General features: G+C 38.2%; 2 protein-coding genes across 2 annotated transcripts; both read left to right on the forward strand.

Annotated features, from left to right (window-relative positions):
• The first annotated feature begins 104 nt into the window (after positions 1 to 104).
• dnajb9a (DnaJ heat shock protein family (Hsp40) member B9a) lies at positions 105 to 2,970 on the forward strand. Its single transcript, XM_079251657.1, has 3 exons — positions 105 to 238; positions 550 to 781; positions 1,333 to 2,970. Exons 2-3 carry the CDS (start codon positions 565 to 567, stop codon positions 1,764 to 1,766), a joined length of 651 nt encoding a protein of 216 aa, XP_079107783.1. The 5' UTR covers positions 105 to 238; positions 550 to 564; the 3' UTR covers positions 1,767 to 2,970.
• A 573-nt stretch (positions 2,971 to 3,543) lies between these two features.
• dnm1l (dynamin 1-like) lies at positions 3,544 to 14,151 on the forward strand. The gene is made up of 19 exons (XM_079251646.1): positions 3,544 to 3,728; positions 5,174 to 5,318; positions 6,575 to 6,621; positions 7,245 to 7,316; positions 7,402 to 7,488; positions 8,235 to 8,397; positions 8,522 to 8,642; positions 8,748 to 8,879; positions 8,989 to 9,195; positions 9,334 to 9,454; positions 9,539 to 9,694; positions 9,809 to 9,898; positions 9,979 to 10,071; positions 10,257 to 10,310; positions 10,518 to 10,589; positions 11,309 to 11,485; positions 12,571 to 12,680; positions 12,818 to 12,977; positions 13,755 to 14,151. The coding sequence occupies exons 1-19, from the start codon at positions 3,627 to 3,629 to the stop codon at positions 13,809 to 13,811; spliced, it is 2,166 nt and encodes a 721-aa protein (XP_079107772.1). The 5' UTR covers positions 3,544 to 3,626; the 3' UTR covers positions 13,812 to 14,151.
• The last annotated feature ends 139 nt before the right edge of the window (positions 14,152 to 14,290 follow it).

A 14,290-nucleotide genomic window follows, 5' to 3' on the forward strand; every position in this document is an offset into this window, starting at 1 on the left:
CTTTCGGGGTTACCGTCGGTGAGTTAAACAGGAAGCAATAACAGAAATGACCAGCAGAGGGCAGACCAGGACATGTTCTTGGCGCGATGACACTGCCAAACCAACGAAGAAGAAAAATAACCGGTTTTTGACTGCTAGCGTCCCTGTTTTAACAGATTATATAAAACATTATGTTCATGTTAATTAAACAGTTAAAGCCAGTGTGAATTCTAAGGAAGGCAGTTGTGTCCTCCAAAAGGTAAGAGATTTGAGTCTGAAGAGGTGGAGTCTGATAGGACAGCTTGTGTTAGCAACAAAAAGCTAATGTCAGGAAGAGCTTGGTAGACCTGTAACATGTCCCTGGTGCCATTCATCTGTACATGAAGACTTCGCTACTTGGGTGTGGATTTCCTCACCCTGCATGTCTTTTTTTTTTTAAATACCATCGATCAAAGAGCCGCAATTTATCCGAACTGTAGTATTTAACTAGCCAAGTTGCTGTGTGCAACTTGTTTGTACCTGTGGTTTGTACAGTCTATACCAACTTGTCCACTTCTCTCTTGACTGCAGGGGGGCTGGTGAGCAATGGCAGCTGCACAGTCTGTCCTGACGTTTGCAGTGTGCATCTTCATGATAACAGAGCTTATACTTGCCAAGAAGGACTACTATGATATATTGGGAGTGCCCAAAAGTGCATCAGAGCGCCAGATGAAAAAGGCTTTCCACAAGCTTGCAATGAAATATCACCCAGATAAAAACAAAAGCCCAGACGCTGAAACAAGATTTAGGGAAATTGCTGAAGGTACAGTTGATCTCAAAAGATTTATTTCATATGTGAATTTTTAAGATTTCGAGCTAAGTTTTGTATAGCTTAACTAAGCTTGTTAGAAAGTGTTTTGTTTATGTGTTGGTTCATCGTGTTTCACCAGATCAGCATCTGCGTGGCTTGACATTAATTCTACAAGTCACAATCCACCAGTATACAATACCACATTGTTTTTGTGATTGAGGGTATTGTCTCATAATAAATGCCTTATTGACAGTTTTGGACAGCTTCGACATCAGAAAAGAAATCCATAATTTATTTAATTATAACTTTCCCCAGATTTGTAGAAATCCTTGCCTCTAAAGTAAAAAAAAAGTTGATCTTTTTTTAAAATTGGGAGTTAATGCACTGCAGTCTGTCTATAAGAGCCTTCTCTATTAGGGCAGTGCAGTGTACTGAAAAAGTCATTTCAGCATTGTGTTTACTGAAATGTATACATTGTGAATATTTATATGCAGAAGTAAAAAAAAATGTTCAGTGTTGAAGTACAGTGATTTGACTGAATAATTTCTTTCTATCTCATGCAGCTTATGAAATTTTATCAGATGACACAAGAAGAAGAGAGTATGATCAGTTTGGTGACACTACACACTTCGCTGGGGAGACGCAAGGCACACACAGAGCAGGTGCCCACCAAACTTTCAGCTTCAACTTTGATGACATGTTTAAAGACTTTGACATCTACAGCCAAAACCGGCATGCACGTCATCGAAGACACTTCGAAGAACACTCCAGGTCCCATAAGGAATCCCACAGCAGACACAAGAGGCACTTTCAAGGTGGTTTTGGAGCAGGAATCTTTGATGACATGTATGATGACATAGAGAAAATGTTTACTTTTGATAGACATCCAAAACAGACTGAAAGTCGGTTTCATGGTGTACCTAAACAACACTGTAGAACAGTAACTCAACGCAGAGGAAATATGGTGACCACATACACAGACTGCACTGCATCGTGAGTTGATTTTTTTTACTTAAATTGCCTTAAGAGGATGAAACACTGTGGCAGTTAACAAGTAGCTAAAGGCCAAGTCTATTTAAAAGCTGTAAGGTATAAACAGTGACACTGCGTACTGACATTCAGATTTTAAGCTACTCAGCTATTTTTAAGCTTTTCCTTGAATATTTTCATAGATTTGTAAATGAATGTAGTTATTTGCTTGCTGTTGAAGTAGGCTGAATATTTCCAATATTTCTTTTAAGCACCTTCTTTCAGTAATGGAATTGGACAACATTAGCATTACATTAGCTCAGTATGATACAGAAACGTGTCAAATCACAACTACCATTCCTTAGATATTTTTGGACAGTTTTTAATTGCTTCACGTTCGCTCCTCTGTACTCAATAATCACTAACGGCAGTTATAATAGCAAATTAAGGACTTTTGCCCCTTACTTTAGGTGGAAAGGCATTCTCACACATCTGTGATCTTGTTTGGTTTATATTTTATTGGATAGAAATACTCCTGCACTCTGCAAGCCAGTAAATTTTTTAACTTTTAGTGTCTTTTGCGGTTAAACCACTTTCAGTGTTACTTTCTGTACAACAGATCTGCAGAAAATGGGATAAAAAAGTAGACATTTTGGAGTCAGACCCTATGGTAGTGTAACTGACCATGAGTCCGAAAGTCTTGTTATCAACACAGCTTTGATTCTCGTGGCATTAAAAGATGGTCTGCTTCTACTCTATTAGCGTTGTCAAGACAAGGTGTTGTTACATAGATAAATTCTAGGTCATTCTGTAGCGAGTCGTTTCTTGTCCTCACAAGTGTAAAATTAGATTCTACAGTACTTTGCTATGTGTTTATTCTCCAATTCATGCACTCCAATGAAGCTTATGCTTGTATAGATGCACTCCACATGCACAGCAACGTGAGGTTAATTGTCTTTCTGGAGGAACGACCAAACAAGCCTACATAAGAGTATGAATGTCTGCCAAACTGAAGAATACTCAATGTGCAAGGTGAAGGGGCCATTATACCTTTGAGGAATTGTTTTGTTTGTTTTACTTTTTGTACTAGGTGTGGGTGTACTAAGTTACCACAGTCTTGAATAAATACTGTGTGTATACACACACACAGTATAAATGGTTAAATGTATGGGTTCTCAGTATATTTTCCAAATAGGTTGCTAACCTATTGCCATAAAAAGCACGATAAAAGCAGCAGGATGTTAGTGCTTTTATAAGCTATCATTTTTTTGTCTCATTTTTCATAATGTATTGTGTAATATTTATTTCATAAATTGAGTTTATTCTTGTAAAATATCCATTGGCACTTTACATTTTGTGAATAAATTGTTACAACCAAACATTTTTTGTGTGTCTTATTTTAAAGTGAGGAAGTGGTGATTGCATGTTAAGTAATTAGTAGTCAAAATTAATTTCCAAGACAATGTGTCGTCCTTACATGCGCTTCTAATTTCAGTGTTTCAATTTTTTAACACTTCCCATTGACGTCGGCATAATTATACATCCAACTATGAATCGCTGACATCATTAGTAACATGATTTATTTCTTAGTTACGGTCGCCATGTGGAGAAAATAGATCGGACTTTTTATTGGTGCGGTACACATGGTGGTCTCAACTACAGGAAATGTAGTTCAGCAATATACAAAACCCTAGAGTAGACATTTAGAGAGGAACTCTCACGAACTTCATCTCCCATGATGCACTCCTCAGCGACTGTGTGCGCAGTTGTGGGCAAATCTGAGAGTCGCCAGTAGTTTTAGCTGAGGGACATTGAATGACTTTGTACCCGTGTGTAGCAACGTTAAGAAAGTTAAGTATTTGACAGGTCAGAATTTGTATTGCAGCTAATGGAGGCCCTTATACCTGTCATAAACAAACTGCAAGATGTCTTTAACACAGTTGGCGCAGATATAATGCAACTACCGCAGATAGTTGTTGTGGGAACCCAGGTGAGAAACGTCACTCTGCTTAAACGTTAGCAACTTAGCCTGCGCGAACTTACTGCTATGGCATTTACTTTCGTATTTGCCACAGGTTTTATTCACTTTTAGACAAGTCTTATGCTCTCAATTGTCTGGATTTACTTTCACCTTACTTTTGGATTTTTTTAAAAATTGACTTTTGTATCAACTCAGTTAGCCTTAGCTCAAAGTAATCGCTCGTCATTGCAGCAGTGTTTTGACTGACAGTTGACAGGAGCGTTTATCCCACTGATCACTATCTAAACAGCTAAATGTTAATTTTCTCTAACTTCTTTCGATTTCGCTGCATAATTTGCGTTCTGGATAAGTGTATTTTGTTTTTATGGAAAACTCTGTGTTGAATGCTGTATCTTAAAACTCTTTCAGTTTACATCAAACTTGCTGGTTCGGTTTTTGTGCTGATGCCACTGGAATCTAGAGCAGCTTAACTAAAAACTCCCTTTCGCTTTTGTTGTTGCCACAGTTTGTGAAATATTTTATTGTATCGTGATATTTAATGTGATCTGAAATTAAATTTACTCTTCCTTCCTTTAAAAGATTAAAATGAACCAGCTGTAACATAAAAGGTTCTGCACTATAACACAGTGCAAGACAACAACAGAACAAACTATTTACGACTATTAAGTTGAGTCACTACCGTGTGTACACATAGGAGCCTAATTGGTTTAAAGTGGCAGGTTTTATCTTAACAGGGTTTCTCCTGCTGGTCAGGTAATAGGATGTGACTGGCTCAGACTTTTTGGCCTGTGTCCGAGGTTGTTAAGTGTGAGACAAGGCAAGCTATAGGATGTTTTGAATGTCTAGTTTCCTTTTGTTTGCTGTTATTATTGCTCTTTAAAGGCTAAAACAAGGTGTCAAGTATTGCTGACTTAGATTGGTTGATTATAGTAGTTAAAACAATTTTAGGTTGATGCCTGCTAGGCAATTTTAGCCCTCCTCTCCTACAGAGAGCAAAAGTACCTTTCCATTCAAAGTGAGGTATTTCAGTTCAACAAATGTTAGTATAAGGGACTCGTTCACATCTAATTCATCTTTATGAAAAGTCACTCATGATAGACACTGAATTTGTACAATGTGAGTCTACTCTTTGCTTAGTTTGTTACTTGACTCACATTGTACACACCCATACAATGACTTGTTTGGGAACCCTTAAATATTACCTTTGATCTATAATTAGATTCAAGTATTTTTTCTTTGCAAATTCTCTTGGGAACTGTAAGTTTGTTCAATAAAAATTGCTCAAAAGATTTGAGTGAAAAAATGATATTGTACAGTTGCTCTAAGCTGACAGTGACATGTTTGATCGGTATTAGCATGTTGAAAAGACAGGTTTCTCTGGAACACCAATGAATCACGCGGTCTCTACATTTAGTGCCAATGTTAATTATGTTGTTGGTGTTTCTGTTCTACAGAGCAGTGGGAAGAGTTCTGTTTTGGAGAGCCTGGTCGGCAAAGACATCCTTCCTCGAGGTACAGGAGTCGTCACACGCCGGCCCCTCATCTTACAGCTTGTGCACATTGACCCTGAGGATCGCAGGAAAACCAATGAAGAGAATGGTAACTTTCCTACCTCCACTTCCACTATTTTCCTTACAGTTTGGTATATCTGAATGTGATATTTTCTAATAAACTAAGCCTTTTAATGTTCAGTATTTAACATATATAGCATAGAATACACAGTACACAGTGTGGAAGCTTATATTTGCTAAAATGCTTCTTTACTAAGTATTTGGCATTAATAAGATGAAACAGATTCTCTCTGTTATTGTTGTATTTCTATTACAATATTTTGATACAGTCTTATTCATATCTTTAGATTAGCTTTGTATTAATTGAGGAAGCAGTAGCATTTTGTCTTAAAATCAACTCTGATGGGGTCTGGTCCTGAGTAAAAAGAGGCTGAGATGCGCAACTATGCCGGTCTTATCTAATGCTGTCCTCTGTAAATGTCTTCAGAGTGACTGCATTGCAGCAGATTCTCATATAAGAGCTGCAGATACCCAGCCTAACCATTTTGTTTCCTGTCATCTCTTTTTAACCACAGAACCAAAGAAAAATGGACGCTTATCCAGAGGTCTCCTTTTCCTTGTTTTTTGCCTTTCTGTGACTATATTACAATATCCCCACTCCGACACCTGCCCCTACCACATCTGCTCTGTTTTTTTTTTTTGTTTTTTTTTTTACCCTCTCTACCCCATCATGCTTTGTATTTCTATAACATTCCAAAGTTACAAACTATGTGGCTTTATTTGCTCAGTTGCAGCTCTTCTCTCCATGTAGACTGGTCTCGATCAGAGAAAATTACAGAGAAGATATTAGCATACTGCTGTTAAGTAAAAAATAACTATTTCAATCTGGATTTTGTTTTTACAATCATAATTCCAGTTTCATGGGGAGAAAAAAAAAACTATTTAATGCAGTCAAAGAGCAGCTTCCTCCAGATGAGAAACAGAGCCACCCTTTTCAAGCCGTGTTTTGATGTAGGGTTTTTGTAGCCATAACAATCACTGTTTTCTATTTTGACTCTTTAAATGTCTGCTTCAAAAAATACACAGTTTTTTTTTAAATTTGCTTTTCCCATAATTTGCTTCCATTTCCACTGTGCAGAAAGGACTGTTTGTGTGTTATTCCTGAAAACTCTTCAGCTGTGGATCTTTGCTCTGAAGAGTTTTTCCATCCCATTATCCCCCATAGGGGAAAAGAAATCCTCCCATGAGATATTAACAAGGGGAAGGTTGTCATAGTAACACTCTTCTTGTGGCCACATCTGTCACGCAACTAACACGTCTGTCCTCAACTTTGTGTTTTTGCAGGCATTGATGGAGAGGAATGGGGCAAATTCCTACACACCAAAAACAAGGTAGAATTCTTGTTTAGCTTAAAGAATTGCACACTGGATGTTTCACTCACTACTGAGCTATGTAAAAAATCCATCCATATATTTTAGAGAGGGAGTTGAATAATTTCTTTGTGCCTCTGTTAACACGCTAGTATCAGTGATCAGCAACAGGAGGGCGTTTTGTGGATCTAAAGTTTGCCTACAACAGCGAGATCCATAACCTGTAATGGGAGCAGGCACACTCCTCAGCAGCTAAAAATATCTGAACGGCTGAAGGGGAAATGTCTTCCGAGGTTGGGCTCCATGTACAATAATTCCTAATGTCTGAACAAAGAAGCCCTTATGATGTCCTGGTAGCCTCATGATGGTAATCAGGTTTTCTCAGGGTTTCATTATAAACTTCTCATCTCATGTTTTGTTGGTTTTTTTTTTGTCCTCTTTCTGTTTTAAATTTATTGATTTACTTTTTGGATATAAAAAAAGCAGCTTTCAGTGCTGCCCCCCTTTCAGTGCCACCATCTGTAATGCTTTTAATGTTTCATGTAAAGCCCTTTGAATTGTCTTGTTCATGGAAGGTGCAATACAAATAAACTTGCTGTTTCAGGTGTTTTTTGTAACATAGAATGCTTAAAAATATCTTTCAGATTTACACGGATTTTGAGGAAATCAGACAAGAAATTGAAGCAGAAACAGAAAGAATTTCTGGTATTAACAAGGTACGCTGATTGCACTTATGCAGCATGAACTGTTGTCAAATGAGAGATATTTATGGAGAAATTTGACCAGTCTGTTTTCCCGTAGGGTATTAGTGATGAACCCATTCATCTGAAAATATTTTCTCCGCACGTTGTGAACCTCACATTAGTGGACCTTCCTGGCATTACAAAAGTAAGATCGCTTTAGCTTCTGATTCTCAATTTTGTGAGATTTTTTTCTATGCTCTGTCTTTGCAACCCTTTTAAGATATGAGATGGTGCTTCTTAGTTGAATTTGCAATAGTAGATGGGTCTCACACACACACACACACACACACACACACACAATATTCAGTCTGATAAGGCCACTTGACTGACTTGTTAGCATGTTGAAGGGTATGTCTGGAATAAAGTGGCAAAATTGAGCTCAGCCGTACTCGTTCTGAAGTTTTATAGTATGATACCTGCAATCTGCTTTTGGAGACCGAGTATTTTCATTTTTTAAATTTAGTTGTAGTTAAGAATCTGATTATTTATTACATTTTTCAAAATTCAGATGCAGTTCAGTAATTCATCATTTTGTTGAAAAAAAAATCATCATTGTGCAAATCAGGCTGACAAGCTGCGGCTGAGTTGTGTGTCCGTGTGTATGATATTGCTGCAGTTTCTTATCTGCATATACTTTTGTGTTGCTGTGCAATCATTGTGTGTGGATAGTTGTGTAACCTACTGAGTTGCTCCCTTTCAGAAGGTTTATTTTTCCCTGCTAGTTAACCATTGTGAATGTATATCTTTGTATAAGTAACCATCAATGTTTTCTTGTTGTCATCATGAACATTTGAATTAATTGGATTTTTTATTTCTTTTCAAATAGCAATTTGTTAAAATCTTTCCATTTTCCAGTCCACATCCATATGTTTTTTTTATTTTTTTAAACAGGTACCGGTGGGAGACCAGCCTAAAGACATAGAGATCCAGATCAGGGAACTAATTCTAAAATACATCTCTAACCCCAACTCCATCATCCTTGCTGTGACTGCTGCCAACACAGACATGGCAACCTCGGAGGCTCTGAAGGTGGCTCGCGAGGTTGATCCTGATGGTAAACCCCGTCATTACTTGTTTGGCTTTGTTATATTCCCTGTTTTCATCTTCTCAGTCGTGTGTTCTTTACATTGCATGTCACAGCAGTATGATTGCCACCAGTTGAGTGTTTCTTTATTTAGGCAGGAGGACCCTTGCAGTGGTGACAAAGCTGGATCTGATGGATGCTGGTACAGATGCCATGGATGTCTTGATGGGCAGAGTAATTCCTGTCAAACTTGGTATCATTGGGGTAGTTAACAGGTATGATGACTGTAAATGCAGTTTCACTGTAGGCAGGATTATTGAAACTGAACTAAACCTGAAGGACAACATGTCCTGATAAGTGTTTTTGGTGCATTTTTTCAGGAGTCAGCTGGACATCAACCAGAAGAAATCAGTGGCTGACTCTATTCGTGATGAATATGCCTTCCTGCAAAAGAAGTACCCCTCCCTTGCAAACAGAAATGGAACCAAATTTCTGGCTAGAACATTAAACAGGTTTTGACTTTGATGTTGTAATCTTTTGTTTCTTTCTCTATTTTTACTGTGTTGAAATCTCCCATGAGATGGTTTTTACTTACTATATTGACTAAATCTTATCTTATAGGTTACTGATGCATCATATCAGAGACTGTCTTCCTGAGCTGAAGACAAGAATCAATGTGCTCGCTGCACAGTACCAGTCTTTACTTAACAGTTATGGTGAACCTGTCGATGACAAGAGTGCCACGTTGCTGCAGCTTATCACTAAGTTTGCTGCAGAGTACTGCAACACCATAGAAGGCACGGCCAAGTACATTGAGACAGCTGAATTGTGAGTTATGTAACCTTCTTTGCAGCATTTTCTTTCTTTCACCACTGTGGGGTGCTGCTGGTTTCATGTTCGTTTGAAACTAAATTCTGTCTAAATCTGAATGTTTTCTGCATTTTATTCCTTTTTTTTTATTTACAGATGTGGTGGAGCAAGAATTTGTTATATATTCCATGAGACGTTTGGTCGCACATTGGAGTCTGTTGATCCTCTGGGCGGCCTGACAACCATTGATGTGCTGACAGCAATCAGAAATGCAACAGTGGGTTTCTGCTTGCCCCTCTCTTTTATAATCTTTGTCTTAACGACTCCATTTTAATGCTCACAGTTGAATTTCCTATGACAGGGCCCAAGGCCTGCTCTGTTTGTGCCTGAGGTTTCGTTTGAGTTGCTGGTGAAGCGGCAGGTCAAACGTCTGGAGGAGCCCAGCCTGCGGTGTGTGGAGCTGGTTCATGAGGAGATGCAGAGGATTATCCAACACTGCAGCAACTATAGCACACAAGTTAGAAGCACACTCATGCAAACTATTGCTGACAAATGTGCAGAAGTGTGCTGTAAATAAACAACACTGTGGTCATGATTGTAAATGATTGCAACAGTTGTTTTTTTCTTGCAGGAATTGTTGAGGTTTCCTAAGCTCCATGATGCCATTGTAGAAGTGGTCACCTCCCTCCTCAGAAGGAGACTCCCTGTCACTAATGATATGGTCGGGATTATACTGAATATTCTGAATTATTTCAGGGGATTTTTCAGTCTGATCAATGCATTTTCTTCACCTCTTTGCAGGTTCATAACTTGGTTGCTATTGAACTGGCTTATATCAACACCAAGCACCCTGACTTTGCTGATGCATGTGGCCTCATGAACAATAATCTAGAAGTAAGAAATTAACTTTACACTTTTCATGATACGTTTTCTACAGTTCTTCCACTGCTCTGCACTGATCCTGATGTACATCAGCGGAACAAAGGAACTATAATGGAAATATCTTCTAAAACATAAAAGGCATTTTGTTTGCTTCTCCTATATATGTTGGTACATGTGTCAAACTCTTGTGTTTGTAGGAACAGAGGCGTAACAAGCTGAGAGACTTGCCCCCTTCTGTTCCAAGAGACAAGGTACAATGTTCAACACCGTTCCTCTGTTTTCTTGTTACAGGCTGTAACAGAAGTTTTGTTTCTCATTCAGCCTGTATTCACAGAAGTGTGAGTCAGATACAGGCCTAGTATAGTCAATCCTTTCCACTTTCCAGTATGCCAAGCCATGTACATCTCTGCCTGTAGCTCTTGCTAGCCTTCTGTCCATTCGTTTCTTTCTTCTTTTAGTCTCTTAAAAGCCCCGGTGGGCAGTCTCTCTCCCCCACTGAGCTTTTTTCCCAGGAGGGCGAGGCCGCCAAGGTGTGTCCCTTTCATTAACTGCTTGCATTGTTTGTCTGTATATGATCTCAAAACCACCTCAAAACCTTTTTTCCAAGTGTTTGTTTGTGCCCTCAGTGGTCAGCATGTGCAGCATGTCAGGCAGAGTCCTTAGCCTCTTCTAAACTTTCTAATCTTACCCTTGACTCAAATGTACTGTTTGTTTAACCCTTTTTGTGCATGTTGACAGCCCTGTTTGAAGAAATTCAACTCAGAATGAAATGCTGAGTTAAATTCTGATTTAATTCAGTTTTTTTCCTAAAAAATGCAGAAAAGTTTGATGTGGCTGAAATGTGATGAGACAGTGCATGTGACGTTATCTTTTAATGGATACGTGCTCTGCAATGAAAAGAGGGAGAAAAAAGGCTTTCATTAAATTGAGATTTGGATTTGCTAGTAATTCTCACACCAGTCAATCACAGTCAAGAGTTTCTTGAAATGTTATTTTAAAAAATCTTTTACTTTATGTGCTTCTGTTGCCTCATGATAAACAGTATGTGAGTGTCATTCTATCTTGAACTGAATTTAAAATGTTTCTGCTGATCAGAAAGAAATTCAGAAGAATAAAAGTCCACATTTGGATTCAGTTTGGATTGAAATCAAGTTGGGCTTGTGGCATGTTACCCCTGAAGCTGTTTTCAAATGATCAGTTATGTTAATTCAACCTTTTTGTCCATCATTTTCTCTTTTTCCATTTGAAGGCAGCAGCAGGTGGCTCTCAGGTGGCTCCTGTCAGTGAGCAGGTAGACAGTGGGACAGGCGGCTGGAGGGGCATGTTGAGGAAGGGGGAGGAGATGTCTGCGGGTGACAGGAACACACCTCTGGCTCCACCATCTGCAAGTCCACAGAGGGGCCACGCTGTCAATCTGCTTGATGTGGTGGGTACTCCTGTTTCTGAAGTTGTTGAGACATTTCACAGAATACTGGTAAGATAAGTAGGATGTATGAAAAGAAACTCAGGTTGATGTGAAACATGTGAAGGGATGGTTTCAGCCCAAACAATAGTCCTCACCCCAAACCAAAAGGCCAACATGAGCACAGACCAAGAAGGACACCAGTGTTTGAGAAAGGCAGCATTTATCTTTGCAGTCCCTCTTTGATAAGCTGTCGTTTTTATGGTTTTTAGCTTTATGGACAGAAGACACCAAAGTTTGTATCTGTTTTTAAAAGGGGATGAAAAGGAGCAAGAACTTAAATCTTGGTTAAAGTTTTAAGTTTGTTGGACTTTCAGCAAGAAAGTGATCTGAAGCATAAACCCAGCATCACTGTCTGGAGAGAAGACAGAGGGTTTAATCTGTTAAATTAAATGAAATTAAAAATGATTTATTAATCCCCAAAGGGAAATTCAATATTGTAGTATATAATGATAATTAATTTGAGGAGGTCTTGTTCCTGAGGTTGATGGCTGCTGGCAGGAATGATCTATATCTTTCAGCCTTGCATCAGACCTGAAGAAGCCTCTAACTGAACACACTTTGTTGTTTCATCACTGAAACAATAAATAAATGAGTCCAGATGTAAATTATACTGCAAAGCTTGAGAAAGCTGGGATTTATCTGCAAAGGGGTAGATTATTTATAAAGACATGTTTTTCTTTGGCCCTGCAATGGACTGGCGACCTGTCCAGGGTGTAACCCAGCCCAAACACCATTGGGAAAGGCTCCAGATTCCCTGCGACCTTTACTACGAAGCAATTTGGATAATGAATGCATGAATTAATATTTTTCTTTGTTATTTATACACTTGAAATTCGGTCATATTTGTCTAGTTTTAGGCTTCTTGCCATACATCAGTATCATAACAAAGATTTTCTGTGCTCAGTTGATGTGTTTTATTTGGCATTTATACCTGGTTATAAAAGTAAATAGTTTTATTGTTATTTTTGCTTTTATTAGTTCATAAATTTCTAAATCACATACACTCCTTGCATTACCAACCAGATTTGATATCTTTTCATTACCAGCCTGTTCCAGTTTCCAGGAAGTTGTCTGCTCGAGAGCAGAGGGACTGTGAAGTCATTGAGAGACTCATTAAATCATACTTCCTTATTGTTCGGAAAAATATCCAAGACAGGTACACATTGTTGCAAATGTTCTTATTTAACTGATTTTTTTTATATGATATTTGTAATTATTATTTCTTTATTTATCTGTTTTGTGTGAAACAAATTCTGAAACTCTACTAAAGTGAATATTTCTTACTGCCCTCAGTGTACCAAAAGCAGTGATGCATTTCCTGGTGAATCATGTGAAGGACTGCCTGCAGAGCGAGCTAGTGGGTCAGTTATACAAGACAACCCTGCTGAACGACCTGCTGACAGAGTCCGAGGACATGGCTCAGAGACGCAACGAGGCTGCAGACATGCTGAAGGTGACAGATTCTTTACATATCACTACAAACTGGGAAACAAGAGCCAGTGTCAATCACGCACAGCTCATAAGCTAAAAAATTTTGTAAGATAAATATTTAGATACATTTCAAAGGGACAATAAATCCCCACACAGACTGTCCTAATTTTATTAGTGACTTAAAATGTTATTTCTGGACTTTCATCAGTGGTATCTTTTATAAATATGAATGCAGTTTATTAAAGTACATCATTTTATAAATTTGTTGGAAATCAGAAGTGAAGATTTGAAACTCTTGTTGATAACAGTGTTTATAATGTGAGCAAAGAGCCAAAACTTTCAGCATCTTTTAATTCCCAGTTTTTAATGCATTATAAGACATCAGTTTCCCTGATTGATTAAATTAATTCATTCAATGAATGACTTACTGTGATAAAGTCATTTTCCTTGTGGATGTCTTAAGTTTTGCAGCCACCAAAGGGAATGATTTCTAAGAGATGAAGTAGAGAGAGAGTTTTTCATCAACAGTTTTTTCCTGCTGGGCTACAACAGACAGAAAACTGTTTTTAATCTTCTATTACTCTGATTGCAAGTCATTCTGAAAGACATTTTTAATGGTCAGGACAAACAGCTACAGTCTGGATTCACTGCTTTATGACCAACATTGCTAATTTAATATTCTCAATTTAGAAATACAAAGCTGTTTCAGATGTTCTTTTTCATGGGCAAACAGTTTGATTTACATAGCAAAAGCATTGTTCAACAAAGAAAGGTTGTTGATTTTATTATCTGTTTTCAGGCTTTGCAGAAAGCCAGTCAGGTCATCGCAGAGATCAGAGAGACCCACCTCTGGTGAAGGCAGCTTCTTTTATCCCTCCAGAGCCATCATCATCATCACGGACCATTCATCGCCCACAAAACCTCCCCTACGAAGTCTCACAGCTCGTCAGACTGGAGAGACAACTTGAAAATGCACTGCTGGGGTTATGTGTATATCAAAACGTGGTTTTAATGTACAAAACAGCATGGACTGAATCACATGAGGGGCAGAATATTTAAGTCCCTTTTATTGGTATTAACTAGATCATATTTTCTTCTTGGGATTGAAGCAGTAAACATAGAGATAAATATTAAACATTACCACTATGTGGAGCCTTGCTGAGGAATGTCTGCTCTTATTGTAGATTGGAATTAAAGCTAGAAATGACAAAACCATATTAAACACGCACATCCTCTCATTATTAGACGATGCAATTATTTTTCCAATGAATTGCCCTTAATTTAGATCTAAATAACCATTTTGACACATTACTGTTAATGACAGTATTATTTCTG

This window comes from Telmatherina bonti, assembly GCF_933228915.1.
Source record: "Telmatherina bonti genome assembly, chromosome: 2".
NCBI classification, from domain to species: domain Eukaryota; kingdom Metazoa; phylum Chordata; class Actinopteri; order Atheriniformes; family Telmatherinidae; genus Telmatherina; species Telmatherina bonti.